This window comes from Microtus pennsylvanicus, chromosome 13 (genome assembly GCF_037038515.1).
Source record: "Microtus pennsylvanicus isolate mMicPen1 chromosome 13, mMicPen1.hap1, whole genome shotgun sequence".
NCBI classification, from domain to species: domain Eukaryota; kingdom Metazoa; phylum Chordata; class Mammalia; order Rodentia; family Cricetidae; genus Microtus; species Microtus pennsylvanicus.
The window spans coordinates 73,234,204-73,256,892 of NC_134591.1; the positions used below are offsets into that span (position 1 = coordinate 73,234,204).

At 49.3% G+C, this 22,689-nt stretch overlaps 1 protein-coding gene across 1 annotated transcript in view; it reads right to left on the reverse strand.

The window, feature by feature from the left end:
- Fhad1 (forkhead associated phosphopeptide binding domain 1) overlaps positions 1-20,552 on the reverse strand; it is a 114,421-nt gene extending 93,869 nt beyond the window's left edge. Inside the window, exons 1-2 of the mRNA XM_075944925.1 lie at positions 20,460-20,552; positions 9,136-9,342 (exon numbers count right to left, since the gene is read on the reverse strand). Coding sequence (XP_075801040.1) covers positions 9,136-9,342; positions 20,460-20,552 — 300 coding nt within the window. The remainder of the gene's footprint in view (positions 1-9,135; positions 9,343-20,459) is intronic.
- Positions 20,553-22,689: the final 2,137 nt, after the last annotated feature.

Sequence of the window (22,689 nt, forward strand, 5' to 3'; positions counted from 1 at the left end):
AAGTAGTGTAAGCAAAAAGGCTTTGGTTGATTCTGGGACTGGCCAGGGAGAAGACGCACTGAGCCTGGGCGTTTTGCAATAGCGGGGAAAATGGGAACTCGCTGAAGGCCAAAACAGAAGCAGCTGAGAAAACAATGTAGGTGTGTTTCAGGGACAAGCACCCCGCCTGAGAAGCACCCAATGGCCAAGGCTAGACCAGTTTGGATGCCGAAAAGACAAGACAGGGGCCGGGGAGATGGCTCAGTAGGTAAAATGCTTGCTGTGTGTAAGTTCTAGGAACTGAGTTAAATCCTAACATCTGTATAAAAAGCCAGATATGCTAGCCCACATGTGTAATCCTAGCTCTGAGAATGTGGAGACAGAAGGGTCTAGCCTACCCAGTGAGTTCCAGGCTAGTGAGAACCCCTGTCTCAAATCAAGGGAGATGGCATTCCAGGGATTAACAGCTGTCTCTGGCTTCCACACGCATTCACACATGTTCTGAAGTCGCACACCCTCTCCATCAAAATTAATGACATCCTACTACAAATCAGAGCATAAAATAAATAGATGCAAGCCCGCCCTGCTATACACAATTGAGTAAAATAAACAGCTGGGGAGAGGAGGAGGCTTGCTTGCAGAAGTCAGTGTAGGTGGAGAGCTCTGAGTAGGAGTTCCCCATGGAATACGCTCTCCCATAGGTGGCGCAGGTCCCCACGGAGGCTGAGCTACAGCTAGTGACTTGCTACCTGCTTCTCAAGAGCCGAAATAGTGACTCTATCACAATGAAACCTGGCAGACACGGCCCTCATTTATTAAGAAGGAGACACCTATGGGTGTCAGCGTCAGTGGACAACGGGTGCCCCTGATATGGGTGTCAGCAGACATCAGGTGCCCCCAACAGAACTGGGTGATGGGGGCCTTTCACCTTGGCTGGTCAGGGAGTGAGAAAATGTCACATTGCATGGGGTGTGGTGGCTGAATGCAGCATAGGTCCTGGCTGCGATGCGGGCCCTGAGGTGTAGTTATAGTAACCACACAGGTGGATCCTGCTTGTTCCTGACAGCTGTTGGCAATGGGGTAACTGGAAGAGGAGTCTCTAGAACTCTGTTACAGTGCCAGCCTTTCTGTAAACCCAAAATTATTTCAGAATAAGCTAGTGTGTGCATATTGTGTATGTGTTCATGTATGCATGTGTGTGCACATGTGTATGTGTGCATGTATGTGCATGTGTTCATGTGTGTGGTTGGGTGCACATGTGTGTGTGTGTGTGTGTGCGTGTGTGTGTGTGTGTGTGTATATGTGTGTGTGTGTGTGTGTAGGCCAGGTGACAACTTTGGGTTGTCAGGACCCATCCACTTAGTTCTTTTTCCTTTTTCCTTCCTTCCTTCTTTCTTTTCTTTTTCAGACAGTCTCTCATTGGCCTGGATCTCTCAGAGGAGGCTAGACTGTCTGGCTTCTGAGCCCTAGGAAATAACCCATGACCCATCTCCACCTCCTCAAGAGCTGGAATTGCAAATGTGCCACCCTGAGGGTTCTTGGGATTAAATTCAGTCTTTGGGGTTTTTTGTTTGTTTGTTTTGTTTTAACAGGATCACTGCTCTACTCTCTAGTAGCTTTGGCTGTCTTGGAACTCCTCATGGTTTCAAACTTTCAGGCTTCTTCCTCCTCTTCTTTTTTTTTCCCTTCGAGACAGGGTTTCTCTGGGTACCAGCCCTGGCTGTCCTGGAACTCACTCTGTAAACCAGGCTGGCCTTGACTCACAGAGATCCGCCTGCCTCTGCCTCCCCAGTGCTGGGATGAAAGGTGTGCACCACCACACAGGGCTGGGATTCAGTTCTTCACGTTAGCAAAGCAAATATTTTATCAACTGAGATAGCTCCAGGTTGCTTGTTTGTTTGATTACTTTTTAGATCTTTAAGTTATAAGATAAGAGAGAGAGAGAGAGAGAGAGAGAGAGAGAGAGAGACAGACAGACAGACAGACAGACAGAGAGACCTGTAGCTCTCCCAAACGAAGGAGTCCTAGGGCCCACTGGCAAGCCCCACTTCTTTTGGTTTTCTTCTCACTTCTACACAACTGCAGGAAGGACAGGCAGGTGGCAGAGGATAGAGCACAGCCCCCCCTCCACTCCCCGTTTCCTGCCAGCACTGCTCCCCAGCAACAGGTCTGGCTGCCCAATAGGCGGAACTCCTAAAGTGCAGATTCCACACTAGGTGGAGGAAGTGGATTATTGTCTTTTTCCTCTCTGGACCCTCACAGGGATGCTCTGCTCAGCTGGAAGGAACCCTTCTTATTGCAGCATCCGTGTCTTCCCGTAGTGCGTCCTTTAGCCCTTTTTCTGGGCAGGACTGGGCTGCACCTTAAGTTTTCTAGGGAGAGATACCTTTCCCTCTCTCAATTCTTTGCATTTGTGTGGTGTGTGTATGCATACACTTGTTCTTTGATTTCTTCGTTTTTTTATGTGTGTATGATGCTCACGTGTGTACGGATGCAGGTATGGGCATGTGTGTTTGTGAAGGCGCATACACATAGAGGCCAGAGGCCAACATCTGTGCCCTTTACAATAACCACCTTGTGTTTTGCAACGGAGTCTCTCGCGGAACCTGGTGCTCATGGACTCCGCTATGCTGGCTGGCCACCATGCCCAGTTTTTTATGTGAATGCTGGGGCTCGAACTCCCTTCTTCAGGGCTGGGGAGACAGCTCAGTAGTGTGAGGATTGGAGTTGAATTACCAGGACCCCTGTAAATGCTGGGTAGGCATGGTGGCTCACTGTAACTCTAGCCTTGGAAGGCAGAGCTGCTGGCTCCTGAGTTGCTGTATTGGTGAGCTCTGGGTTTGATTGAGAGACCCTGCCTCAATGAATAAGGTGAAGGCACCATTGAGGATGGCTTCTGATACCAACCGAGGGCTTCCACATGCACATGCCTACCAGCGCACATGCACACCTACACATATGTAGGCCTACATGCATGCAAACATGCATGCCTGTGCAAATGTGCATGCCCACATGAAAAATGTAGAGAAATCAAAGACCAAACTCAGGCTTGCCAGGCAGCACTTTATCCACTGGACGGTCTTCCCAGCCCCTCCCTCTCTGTTCTGAGTCCCTGTAATCCCAGCAGAGCTCATTCCCTCAGTGCCAAGAAAATGCCTATGAGAGGGCTTGGCCAATCAGAGCGCCCATACCTCTGGCATCAGTGAGAAGTTGCAGATAGGCATAGGACCTAAGACAAATCAACAAAAAATCCTAGTGCTGGGGCTGCTGGTGAACTTGATCCCAGTGAGCCCAGTGCAGAATCTGCCTGAGACAGTGGAGCTATCGAAGCTGGAGGAGACAGATTCCCAAGCCTCATGGAAGAGAGATGGATTCCTGGGGCATTGTTTGAGCGCCTGGATCCAGCCAGGCCTGAAGCAGACGTTTTCCACTTACATGGTTTTGTTTGTGTTTGCTCAGTTTGATCCAGGTTTCAGACACCGGATAACAATAGAATTTCCTGGACAATAAGCTCACTGACACTTTTGCCCACGCCACCATGTGTCCACAAGGAAAGGCTCTCTCTGGCAGGCTCAGATAGGACCCTCCATGGGGCAATCACGCACTAAACTTAAAAGTAAAACAGTGGCCCAGAGGAGAAGAGATTTAGACGAAGACAGGTAGTGAAAATTTAGAGAAACAGGAAATAAAAGATTCCTCACCTACAGCCACAAATCCTGCTTCCAGCTACAGCCGCAAACCCCACTTCCAGCTACAGCCGCAAACCCCTGCTTCCAGCTACAGCCGCAAACCCCACTTCCAGCTATAGCCGCAAACCCCACTTCCAGCTACAGCCGCAAACCCCTGCTTCCAGCTACAGCTGCAAACTCCACTTCCAGCTACAGCCCCAAACCCCACTTCCATACAGCCACAAACCCCTGTTTCCAGCTACAGTCGCAAACTCCACTTCGAGCTACAGTCGCAAACCCCGCTTCCATACACCCGCAAACCCCGCTTCCAGCTACAGCAGCGGTTCTCAACCTCCCTAAAGCAGTTCCAACCCTTTAAATAAGGCTCCTCATGATGTGGTGACCCCCAGCCATAAAATTACTTTCGCTGCTACTTCATAACTGTAGTTTTCCTACTGATATGATCGTGACGTGACGGCTGTTTTCCAAGGGTCTTTTGGGTTGAGAATCACTGAGCTATAGACGGCTACAGAGCACAAACCCACATTTCTGCTTCAGAAGTTACACCATGGGAACTTTCCAAAGTTCTCACAGGAAACTTTCCAGACAAAGGAACAAGCGCCTTTTATAACACGCCAGTGTATGCACATTGGATAATGATGATCCATCATATTTACCTGCCACCGCGATGTGGGTACCTCGCGGGTGTATGCAAATGCACACATTTGCATATGCATTTCCACGGGGGTGGTTTTAAAGGGACAGTAGAAAGAGTGTTCATAGTCTGTTCTTCTTTTTCTTACTGCCCAGTTAGGGGAGTGAATTATTAACCAGCACAGCCCTTGGTAGACAGCAGGGGCTCAGCATGCGTGAATCCCGTCTTCTCTCTATGCCTGTTTTTAAATTCTTCTTTGAGAAACTGAGTAAAAGCAGGCAGGAGCCTGGCAGAGCGTTCCAGCGGAGGTTGGTAAACTCATATAGTAAGGCAGTTAGTAAGTATGTTTGACTATGCCCATAGGTCAGGTAAACAGGGGCAGCACCCACACAAAGAGGCAAGACCTTGTCCCAGTAAAGCAATAGTTCTCAACCTTCCCAACGCTGCAACCCTTTAATACAGTTCCTCATGTTATGGTGACCCCACCATAAAATTATTTTCACTGCTACTTCATAGCTGTAATTTTGCTACTGTTATAAATCATAACATAAATATCTGCTTTTTTCGGATGATTTTAGGTGACCCCAGTGAGAGGGCCGTTTGCTCCCCAAAGGGGTTGCAGCTCCCAGGTTGAGGGCTGCTGCAATGAAACCTCATTCGTAAACACAGACTCTGGCCTCTGCTTAGCTCACTGCAAGAAGTCCAGAGGCAGGTGGATCTCTGTGAGTTTGAGGCCAGCCTGGTCTATAGAGTGAGTTCTAAGACTATATAGAGAGACCCCATGGCAAAACACAAACAAACAAACAAAAACAAGAAATGAGAGAGTAAAATTATCAATAGCCAAGCTTGCCTGCAGACGTGGCAAAGCCAAGTGCCTGACAAACTTTAAACCCAACAGGCTGTGAAAGGCAGATACAAACCCACGCTCTGTCTTTGGTTAAGAGAGAGACAGGATCCTGAGTAAATTGGGAGCATGGGGACCACGGGAGAGGGCTGAAGGGGAGGGGAGAGGAAGGAAGGGGAGCAGAGAGAAAAATGTATAGCTCAATAAAATCAATAAGAGAGAGAGAGAGAGAGAGAGAGAGAGAGAGAGAGAGAGAGAGAGAGAGAGCTGGAGGAGGGCTCAGCTCAGAGAGGGCTGCTTTTGTAGAGGACCAGGGTTTGGTTCCTAGCACCCACAAATCTGTAACTCTAGCTCCAGGGTATCTGCCTCCTTCTGGCCTCTGCAGGCAATTGCATTCATGTGTGTGTGTGTGCGTGTGTGCATGTGTGTGTATGCGTGTGCATATGCACGTGCACACACACACTCATGAATGCATGAGTCTGGATACATATGCAAATAAAAATAAAATAAAAATATTTCTAAAAAATGAAATACGATCTGGAGAGGTGGCTTAGAAGTTAAGAGCACTGGCTGCTCTTCCGGAGGTCCTGAGTTCAATTTGCAGCAATCGCTTGGTGGCTCACAACCATCTATAATGAAACCTGGTGACTTCTTCTGGCCTGCAGGCATAAATGTAGGCAGAACACTGTATTTGTAATAAATAATTCTTTTAAAAAATGAAATAGACAAATGTAAGCAGCAAAGGACAAGCCAAGGCCCAGGTGCTGTGTGGGGTTTCATCCACCTGGTCACTCAGCCAATGAGGAGAGGGCTTGCATTAGGGATATGCTAACTGTTCTCTGCACTCGGTCAGGTGTCGGCCATGCCGGTCTAATGTTAGGACTTGCAAAATTGCAAAATACACTTCCTTGCTTTTGGTAGTCTGATGCAGTGCTCTTACTATGGAGCGGGGAGGGGGACACATTTCTCATGCTCGGGGGCTGGACTTTGTTGATCTGCCCCCTCTGGTTAAGGGGACAGGATTAGTTAATAAGCAAAACTGGGTCCAGCTTCGTCCTCTGCCCCTGACCACTTGACAAGTGATGAATGTACAGTTCTCATCCTCAGTTCTCCGCAGTGACTACCTGCCTTGCAGAAACGGAATCAGAGAATGTCCACCGGGTCCCCTTCCTGACATTTAACGCTGGCTGCCAGGCACCACTGTCATTATCAGACAGGGAAGAAAGAGACGACCAGGGTTGCCAGGGGCCGCAGCAGCACTCTGGGCAGAAGCCCAGACAGAAGAGGAAGCCAGTGACCCCAGAGTGGCTTCCCTTCCCATCGTGTGCTGGGTCAGCCCTGTCAGCACAGGCTGCTGCAGGCTTGGGGGATGTGGGGAGGGATGTGGCTTGAGTTCTCACGTCATGAGGGTGCACTGGGTTCTGGCAAAGTCCTCCTAGATCAGAGCGCAGGAGATCTGGCCATTACTGACTGGAAACCTGGGGGCTGGGGAGATGACTTGGTAGGTAACGTGCTTGCTGCACGCAAGCTTGAGGACCCAAGTTCGTATCTCCAGAACCCATTTGCAGCCTGATATGGTAGTGTACATCTGTAATCCCAGCCCTCCAAAGGTGAGATAGGGTGTGGAGACAGGGGAGTTCTCAAAAGTCTGTGGCCCAGCCTGGTATACACAGAAATGAATAAGAGAGCTGTCTCAAGCAAGAGGAAACAACGTCCGAGGTTGACCTCTGACCTCTGCACATGTACCATACACACACACACACACACATACGAGAGAGAGAGAGAGAGAGAGAGAGGGAGAGGGAGAGAGGGAGGGAGGGAGGGAGGGAGGGAGGGAGGAGAGAGAGAGAGAGAGAGAGAGAGAGAGAGAGAGAGAGAGAGAGAGCTGAGAAAGCTGAGTCCTTGCGGGCTTCATATATACCAGCATTGGTAGTCTTCACACATCTACAGAAACCCGAAAGGATAAAAATAAGCCCATGACGCTCACCTGCATCTGCTTGGCAGAAATTAGAAACAGAAGCCAGAAGGTTAAGGGCTGGGGATGTGGCTCAGTTAGTGGGGTGCTCCTCCAGCATGAGTCAATCCCTGGGTCCGTCCCTACTATCACACAAGCCACGTGTGGTGGTGCACACCTGTAACCCCAGCACTTGAGAGGTGGAGCCAGGAGGAGTAGAAGTTTCAGAAGTTTAAAGACGTCCTTGGCTCAGTAGTGAGTTCAAGGCCAGCCTGGGCATCAAACGCAAGACGAGACAAGCAAAAGGTCCCTCAAATGTCAGATGAGAGTCATGAGCCGCTCTCCCCATATCCCTCTGTCCTCTTTTGGTTTATTTTTGTAGCCTACAGGTCCGGGTCATCAGACAAACAGAAAGTGAAGTCACGGGAAAGTAGCTGAGTCCCCCTAGCCCATCATTATCTCGAGTATGGTCAGTGAGGTGGGAAGACACACCCTGAACGTGGGTGACATCGTCCCCTGGGTTCCATAAAAAGTAGAAACTGAGCTGAGCACCAATATTCGTCTCTCTTTGCTTCCTGATCGTGGGTGTCGTGTGCCCAGCTGCCTACACTCCTGTCACCATAATGGACTGCATCCCCTTGACCTGTGAGCCAAGATAAACCTTGCTTGTGACAGGCATTTTCTTACAACAACAATACAAAAACTAATACATACCAGGTAGTTGTTTTCACAGAGTCAGGATATAATGGTGGTTTGAGTAACTGGGGGTGCGTGCATGGGGGAGGGGAGGGTTAGTGTTTGTGGGACACGGAGTTTCAGTCCCACGAGCCGGTTCTATGTTTCGACGCACAAACAGAGAGAATGGGCATAAAGCAAACAGACTTACCCCCATGGATGTGGGTAAGACGGTAAATTCCATGGCAAATGTAGTTTGCCACAATTTTTTTTTTTTTTTTTTGATTTTCGAGACAGGGTTTCTCTGTAGCTTTTGGTTCCTATCCTTGAACTACCTCTTGTAGACCAGGCTGGCCTCGAACTCACAGAGATCCACCTGCCTCTGCCTCCCGAATGCTGGGATTAAAGGCATGTGCCACCACCGCCTGGCTTTGCCACAATTTTAGAAAAAAAAGAAATAAAAACAGATAATCGAAGGCTTCAGGACCACCACAGGCTTCACACGGGAAGGGAAGCATTTTGTAAACAGACTCTAAGGGCTGGCCCAGAATTTCCTTGATTCTTCCAAGGTGTCCGCACAATAGCTAGATGAAGCTCCCTTTCAGTAACCCACACTTGGGTGGAGCTGCCGCTGGCAGCGGTCAAGCAAATGACCGCCACGCCCATGAGGAAGTCGGGGTGGTGACCTTCATCACCTGCTGTAGCTGTAACCTGTTTTTACAGGAATACTCACACGCCAAAACCACCCATCCCACCCTTGAAACACACACAGTTCATTGTAGAACAAGTTCACCAGGGTGAAGTGTGGTTTTTAGAAAACAGTGCTGGACTGGGTAGATGGTTCAATGGGTAAAGGCGCTTGGATAACTGACAGCTTCCTTAGGACTGAGGCTGCGTGAGTTTTGAGTTCTCTTTCACTTGAATCGAGATCATAATTTTCGGATGTGACCTCAGGCCCATTTCTGAGCTGGTCTAAAACAACACCTGGCATGTGTCCATCACCTACTCAGACACGGGCTTTAGAGTTTAAAGGTATACCCTCTCAATGTCAGGTGCCCTGGAGAAGACTCTGTCACATGGGGATCCGCGTTGGACATCTCATAATGCAAGGAAGTGCCCATTGAGAGAGCTGACACATCCTACCCCACCCCGCCCCGCCCCGCATCCCCCAGCCGCCCCCCCCTAAGCCCCCTGGGAGGCACCCCAAATGGGCCTGGGTGGAGTCTTGTGGCTATGCCCTGTGCGGTCGGTGTAGGTTGCAGAGTGCTTCCGGCGTCGGTAGTGCCTGAGAATAAGACTGCACGCATGCGCCGGCATAGCACCCCACCTCCACTCTCCACCACGCAGCCGCTGGGCTTACCTGGGGCGGGTTCTCAATGACCAGCTCGTAGGTCAGTCCTGTAGAGCCAAACCGCAGGATGTCCCCAGGGATCAGCTTCACCGCCACGTTCTGAATGTGGCACTCGTTGACAAATGTGCCGTTGCGGGAGTTAAAGTCCTGAAGGACGAAGCTGCCCTCATCCTCGTTGAATTCGATGAGCGCATGGTGGTTGTCAATGTCTGGGGACTGAGACATAGAAAAAGCAGTCAGGGCTGCAGACGTGAAAATCACATCTTTGATATTTGCTGCTCATGGGTTGCCAGAAGGTGGCGACACTGAGCGGTCTTGCTGGATCCTCACCAGTCCTCATCTGTGTGTGTGTGTGTGTGTGTGTGTGTGCGCACACGCGTGCGTGCAATGTGTGTACACCTGTGCACATGTGTGTGGAAACCGAGATCAGCACTGGGTGGTCGTGTGCTGCAGCTTACACCAAGGTAAAACTGTTCATCTTGGAGGGAAGGCGACGTTAAAATAGAGATGAAACAACAGAATGTTCATCTAAGGCCGCGTTTCTCAACATCTCAGATGCTGCCCACCTCTGAGACAGTTCCTCCAGGTGTGGTGACCTCCCACCATAAAATTGCTGGTTGCGACTTCAAGACTGTAATTTTGCTACTGTTGTGAATTGTAATACAAATATCTGTGTTTTCTGGTGATCTTAGGCAACCCCTGGGAAAGGGTCATTTAACACCACTCCCACACGCACACGAAGGGGTCATGACCCACAGGTTGGGAACCACTGTTCTAAAGGGAGGGGAAACATTCCATCCTGCTGAGAAGCTCTTTTAAGCTAGGGAAGGAAACAACTCAAAGGCATTATTCAGGAAATTCCAGAAACTACCAGAAGCACAAGGTCCCTCCCTCCCCAAGCTTATCTAAGCAGTGGACTTGCCAAGAGAGACAGACAGACAAGCTGAACTTCCCAGAAGAAGCATTGCTACCCAGAAAGGACACTCCAACCTGCTTAGCTACTGCAGGCTGTGCAGTGTGCTCCAGGTTCCCAGCTTTATGAGCCCTCACCCACGCTGGCACGGGCTTTTGTAATATGGCTGTCTTTGAGTCATTTCTGCGAGTGACCCCCACCCATATTCCCATAAGTAACCCCAATAAAACTCATTGATCCACCTAGTTGGACTTTGATGGTATCCGTACTTTGGTCTGTCATTAGTTCCCTGTCTGAGGTGTATAGATATTTTTTTCAAGTCTCCCCAGAAATAGTGTCACGCAGCAGGTACCTTCACTGCTCCTTGCCTTAACTTTTGAGACAGTGTCTCTCACTGCATCGATGCTGTGGATGGACTGGCTGGCCAGCAAGTCCACGGCTCCTCCCACCCACTCATGCCAAGTCTTGGACTTCCAGATGACCTGACTTTTCACGTGGAAGCTGAGCATCTAAGCTCAGGTCCTATCCTCATTTGTTTCTCGGTTGCTGAGGCAAATGCTGACCAAAAACAATTTGGGGGAAGGAAGGTTTATTCGGCTTACAGTTAAGGTTCAACACGGACAGACATCAGGGCAGGGACCTGGAGGCAGGAATGGAATTGGAAGCCATGGAGGAGTGCTGCAGAGTGGCCAGCATCCAGGCTTACGTCCAACCACCCTTGCTAACTACCCAGGCCTATCTACCACAGGTGTACACACATTGTACGCACGCGTGTGTGCACACACACACACACACACACACACACAGATGAGGACTGGTGAGGATCAAGCAAGAACGCTCAGTGTCGCCACCTTCTGGCAACCCAACCCAGAGAGGGCTGAGCCCTCCCACGTCAACCAGCACCCAGGAACACGCCGCACAGACACGCCCACAGGCCAATCTGATGCAGGCCAGTCTTCAGTAGCGGGTCCCTCCTTCCAAGACAACCAGAATCAGTCAGAACGGCGTTCCAGGCTCATCGACATTTTAGATCTGTTACTACCCTTGGCTCAGTGGCAAACGGTATCACACACATGTGATGGACTGTTAATCTGTGGGCTTATCCAAGTGGGACTGAGTCACGGGAGTCGGGGATGGGACTTTCAAGGACCAAGGAGATGGCTCTGTTGGTGAAGTCCTTGCTTTCTTTTGAAACATGAGGACCTGAGGTTATCCCCGTGTAAAAAGTCAGGCTGGTGGCGCATGCTTGAAATCCTAGCTGTGGACCGCTAAGGCTCCCTAGCTGGCCAGCTTCGCCTACTTGGTGAGCTTTGGGCCACTGAGAGACACTGTAAAAAAGTGTGTGTGTGTGTGTGTGTGTGTGTGTGTGTGTGTGTGTGTGTGTGTGTGTACACCTGAAAAATAACACCTAAAGTTGTTATCTGATCTCCACACACATACATGCACATGTGCACAAACTTGCTCACACACACACACATATGCACACACACACATGCATGCACCAATCAGGCCAGCCTTTTGGTAGCTGGATCTAAAGAGGAATCTGAAGGGGAATCACAGGCAATCAGCCTCTGTGGCTGGATTTAAAGGCAAAAGGGGTCAGAAGCCATGGAATGTTGGGAGCTTCTAGAACCCAAGTATGCCCTCTGACTGACAGCCAGCAAGGAAAGGAGGGTCTCATTTCTGTAAGTGCAAGAAAATGAATTCTTTCAAAAGCTGAATAGGCTGGGAGGCACACTATCTTCAAGATATTATCTGAAGGACCCCAGGTCCGCCAACACTTTGTCCGGCTGATGTTAAGGTGGACCCCAGGTCCACCAACACCTTGACTCCGGTTGATGTTAAGGTGGACCCCAGGTCCATCAACACTGACTCCGGCTGAAGTTAAGGAGGACCCCAGGTCCACCAACACCTTGACTCCGGTTGATGTTAAGGTGGACCCCAGGTCCACCAACACTTTGACTCCAGCTGATGTTAAGGAGGACCCCAGGTCCACCAACACTGACTCCGGTTGATATTAAGGAGGACCCCAGGTCCGCCAACACTTTGCTTTTGACTTTGAGTGACAGAACAGAGACTGAATCCACCCAGATTTCTGGCCTGAGCGCTGTGAGATAGTAAGCGTAGTACTGGAGACAGAAAGCTAACGTAGCGAGGGAAATATTCTGTTCTAACAGCTGCCAGTGGCGGTCCCAACCACTTCCCATCAGTGCAATCTCATGACACCGGCACCACAAAGATCCCTATTGCACATGCTCAGAAGCAGTGGCTGAAGGAGACTACACAGCTTGTCTGCACCCTGTACCCTACTGGGCAGAGCCAAGTTCACCCTCTTGCCACTAAAAACCAATCAGCCAGTTTCCCATTCTTTCTGCCTGCTCAAGAGTCTCTCAAAGCAGCAGAGATGGCCAACTGCAAAGCCGTTTGTGGGGAGGCTCCATCTTCCAGGTACGTTCTGAGCTGAATGCTTAGCCTTGCCTGCCCACGCTACCGAGGTTCTCTGTTTCTTGACTTGCTGTCTCGGGGTTTCTGCTGCTGTGGAGAGACACCACGACCACGACACTCTCACGAAGGAAAAGCATTTAATTGGGGTGACTCACATGTTGAGAGGTTTAATCCATTATCATCATGGTGTAATATGGTGGCATACAGTCAGACATGATGTTGGAGAAGCCAAGAGTCCTGTAAGTTGGTTTGCAGGCAAAAGGAAGTGGCCTGAGACACTGGGCGTGGCTTGAGCATACATGAAAACGCAAAGCCCACCTCTAGGGCACACTTCCTCCCACAAGAGCACACCTACTCCAACAAGGCCACACCTCCTATAGTGCACTAGATAGCCAAAGGGAATAGACTCCCTTTGGGGGCCATTGTCTTTCAGCCAACACTCTTGCCAAGCCAGACCACTGGTCACCGAATCCAGGACCTCGCACTAGTTGCTGGATGTCCTTTGCAGGCCGACTCTGACAGGCTTCTGTTTAAAGAGGCAATTAGGCTTCGTTTACTCTGAGAACCTGCCCTTTGTACCCCAGGTAGGACTCAAGGGCTACCCTAGTACATACAGCCTCCAGATCCGCTTAGAGAAACATGTTGTTACCCTAGTTGCCCAGCAGAAGGTGCCGGCTCACCGTGTTGCCTTAAAAGAGAATCACGAGCTTGTCAGCTGGCTTACGGTTGCACTCTTTAAGGATTGCACGGCTTTAGGCGAGTGGCTGCCTTAGTATCTCTGTGAGCCCACAGGATGTTTAGGTGTTCCTCAAGCCACATGGGGAAGCATGGAGTCAGTATCAATTCTGAAACCACTCTTGACTGGCTCTGTGGTTTTGGCTTTTCCAAGACCCATTTACGCACTTTGGTTTATAAGAGGATAATAACATTAATAGTGGTTTTTATCCCATAGGGTAGCATTGTGTGTGTGCATATTCATATGTGACAGTGTGCATGTGTGTGTGTTCAAACGTGTGCATTCATGTGTGCCAGTCTCTTTCCTTGGGTGCTGTTCACCATATTTTATGGCACAGGGTCTCTTGCTGGCCTGGAACTTGCCAGTATGGCTAGTCTGGCCAGCCAGGGAGCACCAGGCTTCCCCCTGAGTTACCCCTCTATGGAAGCAATCTCACAGACACACCTTCAAGAGATATGCTTCCTGAGGGATTCTAAAGGTTGCTATGGTAACAACGAGATCGGTTGTCACAGAACAAGGGAGGTGGAAGAGAGGACGCTGCCAGAATAGAAGAGGCTAGCCAGGATGTGGAAGAGAAGAGGCTAGCCGGGATGTGGAAGAGAAGAGGCTAGCCGGGATGTGGAAGAGAAGAGGCTAGCCAGGATGTGGAAGAGAAGAGGCTAGCCAGGATGTGGAAGAGAAGAGGCTAGCCAGGATGTGGCGAGAGGAGGAATCTGCTAGTTAGGAGTCTGCATTTAATAACCAAACTCACAAGCAAGTGCAAAGCCCATCAGCCGCTGGGTGGGGACATTTCTCCATTCAAAAAGAACTGAAGGCCTTTCCTAGAAGAAAGAGCTCAAATAACCATCATGTTCACCAGGCGCAGAGATGTGCGCCTGCCATCAAAGCCACGTGTGTGACAGAGGCAGGAGGATCTCTCGAGTCCAAGAGTTTAAGACCAGTCTGAGCAACATAGTGAGACTTGTCTCATAAACAAAGAAAGAGGGGCTGGGGAGGTGGCTCAGTTGGTACTCCACTTACCATGCAAGCCTGAGAACTTGGCTTTTGATTCCCACCATGAATGACAGGCACGGCAGGGGCGGCTGGAACCCTAGCCATGGGGGTATATAGGAAGGTAAAGACAGGTGGATCCCAGGAACCCAGACTTTGAGCTCCAGGGTCAGTGAGATGCTGTCTCAAAATTTAAGTTGGGTCTAAGAGATGGCTCGGTGGTGAAGGGGTTTGAAGAGCTCTGAAATCTCTTAGCTGTGCTCAGGGGGCTCCCACACCCTCATCTGGCCTCTGCAGACAGCCACACAGGGGCACACGCATGCACACACACACATGTGCACGCACACAGAGAGAGAGGGGGCAGAGAGAAACAGAGAGGAGAGAGAGAGAGAGAGAGAGAGAGAGAGAGAGAGAGAGAGAGAGAGAGAGAGAGAGAGAGAGATTCAGTAACCATTTCCAATATTAAAACGTACAAATTACACTTCAGGGTTTAGCGCTGAGCTGAGCTGGGTTAAGTCAGGGAGTGGAGTCTAATCACATTGTAGCCAGAGTGGCCATTTTGAAATTCAGTCCCCTCCCTTGCCGGGAGTCCTTCAGTTCCTTTTTCCCCTTGCTCTCCCAGACTGGACCAGAACCTTAGTAACCACCCTAGGATCCCTCTCCTCAACCCTTGCCTCTCAACTCCCTTCCCAGTCTTCCTTACGGGCCCACTGCTTTTCTTCCAGGACTCTGGGCTCAACACATGTCCTCGCACTTCAGGGCCTTTGCACGCGGAATTTCCTCGCTCCCTTGGGTAGCTGAGTCCTCCCTGACCTGATGCTGACCTGTGCCGGTCAGCAGGTCTGTGGGCACGCACGGCCTGTATGTGTCTGCTTCCTGATTGCAGGACCGTGTGGCTGTGCCCTAGGTGCTTTCGTACCAGGTAAATATTTGTGAAATGAACGTGTGGTGAGAACAGTGGAGACCAGGCTGGCTAAGGTGGGCTTCCTGCTGCCATGAGGAAGCCAAAACCTGCACAGGGGACAGAGAAAAGTCTGGAAGGAAACCCTGGAGATGAGCCTTGGCTATACCCAAGTCCTATGATCATGTTTGATTTTTTCCCCTTATACTTAATTTGTTTATCTAGTTTTCTCTTCTTTTTTCGAGACAGTCTCACTATGTAGCCCTTCTTTGGGCTGGGATTTGCTAAGTAGACAAGGCTAGCCTTGAACTCATAGAAATCTAGCCACCTCTGCCTCCCAAGTGCTGGGTATAAAGGCCCCTGCCATCATGCCTGGCTACTTTCTATGATTTTAAGTGCTCGACTCCCTTTCGTCTTGAGAAAATTTAATGTCAAAATACAATGACATCCACGCTCCGTATGAGGTTGGGTTTACCAATTGAAAGAAATCTTGGCGAACAGGTTCCCCATCTTTTAGAATTAACCTAGGGAAATAAAACTATTTATTGTAAGTTTTTTTTAAAAAACCATTTATTTATTAATTTGGGGGTGTGCCCGTGCCATAGCACACATGTGGAGGTCAGAGGACAACTCATAGGGGCTGGCGTTTTCCTTCCACCATGTGGCTCTCAGGATCAAACACAGGGCCCCTTTGCCCACTGAGCCTCACCAGCTCAACTTTATTCAGTGGAGTGAATTTTTAAATTTGTATTTTTACACGTGTGTGTGCGTATGTGCGTGTGTGCGTGTGCATGTGTGTGTGTGTGCGCGCGTGTGTGTACACTTGCTGAGTGCTGAATCCCTGGAACTGGAGTTTCAGGCAGTTGCGAGCCTCATGCGGGCTGGGCTCTCTTAGCAGCGTGCTCTCTTAACTGCTGGGCCATCACTCCACCCTGGTGGCTTCCATTTGCACGGGGCCAAGAACAGTAGGTGGCCGATTATTTTTATATCAAATGCCACTCAGATTCTGCCTGTATAATAAGGATTCTCATTGATTCCCTTTCCCAAACAGCCTCAGTCTCCGTAGGTGCCCCTGGTCTCCCTGGGCTCCTGAAAGTCTCTCTCTGCCTCATTTTATGAGACCATAATAAAAATTATGGTGTTACTTACTTAGCATCGTGTGCCAGGCGTTTGGATGCCTTTTGTCATTCACGCAACACAAGAACCCAGAGAGGGACATAATTTACAGATGGGAACGTAAGCTTAAAAAGCTGCACAGTCAGGAAGTGGCTGAAGGAAGTTCACGTCCAAATCTGTCTTTTCTCAAAGCCTGCACCTTGTCAAACCATTATGATTTTTTTTGTTCTCATAGTCAGGTCCAAAAAGAGAGAGCCCTGGGGTGGTGAAGTGGTCCAGCAGGTAAAAGTGCTTGCCATTGGGACAGCTGGCCCTGAGGTTGAAAGAGCCGGAGATCTGTCCCTGCCCCTCATCAGCTGCAGCACGCAGGAGAGTGAACCCTGCACCTCAACTGGACAACACAGTAGAACAGGCCATGAGGGCGTCCCTGTGGGAGAACCAACCCGAGGGTGTAGAAGAACCGGCCACACCCCTTGCAAGGGTGAACTGGCCAGGGCAATGCTGAAGAACTCACCCTGGTGGTGAAGACAGGGGAGAGCTGGTTGGCTGACCAACCCTCCAACTACCGGACCCAGAACCAGGGTGATGTGTTGGCCACCCCAACATTCACCCCATCTGTGATCTCCTGGGGCACGGGTGAAGGAAAGGGCAGTCCTGCGGAATCAGGGCTGCAGGATTTCTGTGACACAGGGCAGCAAGGGTATGCCCAGGAAGAGTCCCCGTGAGGGTCCATCAGTGTAGCAGAGGCCAGGGGCCTCGAACCAAACCAATGACTCTTTGCGATGAAGGCCTGTATATAAAGATGTACGGATAACGGGGTCTACATGACTCACTGTGTCACACTGCAGCTTCCATGACAAGATTTTCCCTTTCTACCTTTTCTTTTTTGTCTTAAATTGTATTTTGTTTTATTTTGGTGGGGGGAGGTTGCAGAGGCAGAGGGTGGATATGAGGGGACGGGAGGTGGGTGAGATTGGGGCGCATTATGTGAAAGACACAAAGAATAAATTTAAAAAAAAGTTAAAAAGAAAAAGTGCTTCCCATGCTAGCCTGGGCGGATGAGCCCAATTTCTGCTACCCTCCCTCGTAAAGGTGGAAGCAGATGATCAACTCCACAAAGCTATCGGCATGCCATGTCTCATGGTTCTCTCTTCTTCTCTCTCTGTCTCTCTGTCTATCTCTCTCTCACACACAAATAATAATAATAAGTAAAATAAAAAATTAGACTTTTGTTTTTACCTTGGATAACAGGAAGTAAAATGACATAATCTCTCTCTCTCTGTCTCTCTGTCTCTCTCTGTCTCTCTGCCTCTCTGTCTCTCTCTCTGTGTGTGTCTCTCTCTCTCTCTCTCTCTCTCTCTCTCTCTCTCTCTTTCTCTCATTCTGGTTTTTCAAGACAAGGTTTCTCTGTGTAATAGCCCTGGCTGTCCAGGAACTTGCTTTGTAGACCAGGCTGGCCTTGAACACACAGAGATCCACCTGCCTCTGCCTCCCAAGTGCTGGGATTAAAGGTGTGTGCCACCACCACCTGGCCCACGGCAACTATTGTAAAGGAAAACATTCAGTTGGTGCTGACTGGTGGTTCAGAGGCTTAGTTCATTATCATGATGGGAAGCACGACAGCATGCAGGTAGTAATGCTAGGGTGATGGCTGAGAGTTCTTGATTGCAAGCAACAGGAAGTGAGCTGTGTACTATCCTGGGCATAGCTTGAGCGTATATATAAGATCTCAAAGCCTTCCCCCACAGCGTCACACCTTCTAATAGTGGCATTCCCTACGGGCCAAACATTCAAACATGAGTCTATGGAGGCTATACCTATTCAAACTACCACAGGGGGTTAATTGATAATCAATATGATCAATTTGATTGAGAAAGCTAGCCCTGGGCATTAGTGAAGCACATCTCTGGAGCGTCTGGGATGGTGGTTTCCATGGACATGCTGAGGACTGATTAGTGTATGGCTTTGTGATAAGATAGAATGATTGGGAGGTGGTGGGAAGTGGGCAGAGAGGGCACTGAGGCGTGTCCTGAGGGTTGTCGCTGCTCTGGTGTTGTATGTATTCCCACTCTTTGTTTCCTATCTGTCATGAGGTCTGAAGTTCCTCTGCCACGCATCCCTGCCACCATGATGTTCTGACCACACACAACAGGCCCAGGAGCAATGGTGTGAACTCTTGGATACTGTGCGCTCAGGCAAGGTCTCTGTGGTTTCCATCAGGTATTTTGTCCCAGAAATGAGAAGATTAAGTACCACAGGGGGATGCAGAGCTATTTTTAAATTGGTCAAATTTGTTCTAAGACTAAGTGGACTCTCCAGGAACGCTCTAGCTAACTCGCTGTGTAATGGCGGGGTGCTGAATGCCGTCTCTCCAGAATCAGAAACAAGGCAGATATGGAGATTTATGGGGCCCTCGTCATTCTTACTCAACACCTAAAATACAACAACCGTGGACAGCCCTCACTGCTGGAGGGGAGCGAGGAACCATCCACACTGCGGGTGGAGATGGAAATCGCACAGCCGCTTTGGACAGAGTGGTGGTGTGTCTAGGTACCAAACACACATTGCTAGGCGACCCTGCCATCACATTCCCAGGCATTTATGCCCTCTCAAAAACTGCATACAGCACTGTGCTGGTTGGATGTCTTGAAAACTTGGTACAATCTGGAATCATCTTCGAAGAGAAGCCTCAATTAGGAAAATGCCTCCCTCAGATGGACCTTTGGACAAGACTGTGGGGTTCTCATGATTCATGGTTGGTGTGGGAGGGGTCAGCCACATCACCTGGGCAGGTGGTCCTGGGGTGTTTAAGAAGGCAAGCCAGTAAGTGGGGTTCTTCTGTCACCTCTGCTTCAGTCCCTGCCTTAAGATCCTGAGTTGAGGTCCCTCAATGCTGAGTGGCGATCAGAACACGTAAGCCAAACAAATCCTCTCCTCAATCATGCTTTTGGTCATGGTGTTTAATCACAGCACTAGACAGCAACTGGAAACGAGAGGCTGTCTGCAATGGTCCTGAACTAGAGATAATCACCGTGTCTTGTACACAGATGGATACTGAACAACAGCATGTCCACTCCACCGAATACTACCCAGCAATAAAAAAAAAAAGAACAAGATAGCAATCGAAATACATCCCCAGGCCTGAGTAAAAGGGAAACCAAACCAAACCAAACCCCTAGCGCAAGAGGTCACACCTATGATGTTACTGATACAACCTTCTCCAAACAACAGACTTATCAATACGAAGAAGAGAGTCCTGGTTTCAGGGTTCAGGGGTGGTGGGGGGGCTGCTGTAACTCTGAAGTGGGGTCCAGGTCTATGATGGCACGGATGTTTTGCATCTAGGCTACTGCGTATGAATCCGCACCCGTGATATAATCATGACCATCTGCTCTCCACGGGCCACCCTCCCCCACACATATGTCCAGAACCATGGTTCGTGCCCTGGCCTGTTTTCATGCTGATATAAGTCACACGAGTGTAATCACTGAGGAAACAGAGAGAGGTGCATGCTCAAGTTCCCTCTACTGTGTTTGCAACCTTCTGTGAATCTTTACCTGTTTCAAAGAAAGGTTATTAAGGACGCCTGAGGCAAGGTTGGGGGCAGTGCACCTGCTCTCCTGCTGGACGAGGCTCCGCCTCCTGCCTCTCTGCCCTTCCATACATATTTTAAACTGCTTAAATATTCAAAGAGACGCCGAGCCTCTGTTTTTATTAGTCATTTCTTCTGCTTCCTTAGCTGTCAGTGAATGGAGGCTCTGGACCAAACCACAGCTCATCAGAGAATGAAGTGAAATCAGAGGAGGCTGTGACTAAGCCCAAGGCTTCACCTCAGAGCTTTCTGGACTCCAGGGTCCCCTCACAGTCAGGCTATGGAAAGGGAAAGGTCTGGAAAGAGAGAGGCCTCCCCTGACACAGGGAGGGGAGGGCAGTTCAATGCACCTGCTCTGTGAACACCTTCCAAACTCACCCAGAAGGCTGCTTCTGGGCAGGGGACAACTTGGGGCGTGGGAAGATGTGTTCAGCAACAGGTAGAAGGCCCATCACCTCCAGGCGACACTCAGCTCCCCTTTTCCTACACGCGATAGTGGATCCTTGGCGGCACAGGAACTGCGAACCAAGGTGGCTGCTTGCCGGATGTAGCCGGTAGGACTTTGAGAGCCCTGCATCCACCCCACACTAAGAAGCACTAGCACTGGGGTAGCATGGGGCAGGGTGGGCTGTGTTCTTACTTGTAGGACGAGGTCCGAATCTGCATGCTTGCCAATTGTGGTGCTTTTGTTTAGGACAAAAAAGCCATCTGCGCTCTTCAAATAGGCTTTCATGCTCTCTGATTTCCCTGCAGAAAGGTTCAGAAAGACTTTGGTTAGAGAGACACATTCTAAGTCAGACTGGGCTGGATGTGGTCTCTATAGGGTCCTGAAGGGAAGGTCTGTAGAGACAGGAAGTGGCCAGGTGGTGACAAGGTCATGCCTTCTGAAGGTCATCTTGCTAATAGTGATCACCAACAGAGAAGAATTGAAATCTAATAATCAGACTCAAGGTATTTATTTTTTAACATATTTATTTATATTATGTCATTGTGTGTGTGCTTGAGTGTATGTGTGCTCACCAAGTGCCTGCAGAAACATACAGAGGTCAGAAGAGGGTACCAGATCCCCTGGGATTAGAGTTACAAGTGGTTGTGAAGGGGGTTTGTGCTGGAGAGATGGCTCAGAAGTTAAGAGCTCTGTCTGTTCTTTCAGAGGTCCTGAGTTTAAATCCCAGCAACCACAAGGAGCTCACAACCATCTGTAATGGGATATGTTGCCCTCTTCTGGCACAAAGGCATACATGCAGATAGAGCCCTCATATGCATAAAATAAACAAACAAATATAAAAACCTCAAAAAACCAAAACCCAAGTGATTGTGATCTGCCATGTGGGTGCTGGGAACTGGGTTCTCTGCAAGAGCAGTAAGAACTTTTAACTACTGAGTTCTCTCTCCAGCCCCCGATGGTATTTCTTAACTGGGGGAAGCAAAACCAAAGCTCTAAATAATCCAAGCACACCCTGAATGCTCGGATGATGAATGCTCACCTAGTTATCCATGACCCCCAATGCTCATGCGGATTAGTCACAGCCCAGCACTAACTAGTACAGAGACTGAGGGTGAGTTATTCTCTCCTTGGCTGCCTGGTACAAGGCAAACTCTGCTATCACTGACGCTAACCTGGGCTTCCCAAACTCCAGTTCAGAGAGCCACACGCTCCCACTGAGTTTAAAGCACCAAGAACTGGCCCCGGAAAACCCAGGCACCAACTGATACTTTCTCCGTAAATCACAGAATTTCTCCATAGATTGAATTAGGAAAGAGTGATTTCTTTTTAAATTTTAAAACTCTTTCTGTGTTTCTGTCCTTGTCTTTGTCTCTCTCTCTCTCTGTGTGTGCATATTTGTGCAGGTGTCCTTAAACTTCAGTAAATATATGGAAATCATAAGACAACTTGCAGGAGTCAGTTCCCTTCCTCTTCCGTGGACGGGTGATGGGAATCAAACTCAGATCCTCGGGCTTGCTTGGCAAGTACTTTTACTGGCTGAGGTACCTCACTGGCCCAAGGACTGATTTCTAGGGATGATGTAGGAAGATGAAAGATTCTATGAGACCAGAACTCTGCACAGATTTCCCCCAACATTGTATTATGGGAATTTCAAATATACAGAGAGCTTTAAAGATAGGGAACTGGGTGTGGTGGTGCATGCCTGGAATCCAGCACCGTGGAAGCTCAGGCAGGAGGATTGCGAGCTTGAGGGTGGGCTAGAGTACATAGGAAGAAAATCAAATGGAGGCAGAAAGATGGGTCAGAGGCTGAAAGCACTGGCTTCTTGGGTTTGTAAAGGACACAGGTTTGATTGTTCCAGCATCCACATGGTGGCTCACGACCACCCATAATCCCAGTTCCAGGGGATCTGATGCCCTCTTCAGACCTTGGTGGGCACCGAGTGGACACAGTGCATGGACATACAGGCAAAACCCCAGAAAGAAAAGAGAGGAGTAGAAATTGAATTCCTAGAAGCTCGCCACCCAGATTCTGTAACCAATAGTTTCCTGTTATTGTTATTATTGTTATTAGGTTTTGGGTTTTGAGACAGGTTCTCCAGTAGCCCAGGCTGATCTGAAAACTCACTGTATAGCTGACAATGACTTTGAACTCATTTTTCCCATCTTTCCCTCCCAGGCGCTAGGATTCCGGGTATGTACCACCATGCCCAGCTGGCTGTGTTTTCTTTCCCACCTACCCATCCATTTGTATCTCTGTCTCACAATGCACTCTAAAGTAAGTTCTGCACAGTTTAAAAACACTGTGTATTCCTCAAATATTGATGTGGATGCACCTTTCAGTTTGAATCTTGGGACCCTTTGCCATCCTGACAGTGTTGGTCCCTACTCCATCTCCAATGCCCAGAGCTGCCATGCCAGGC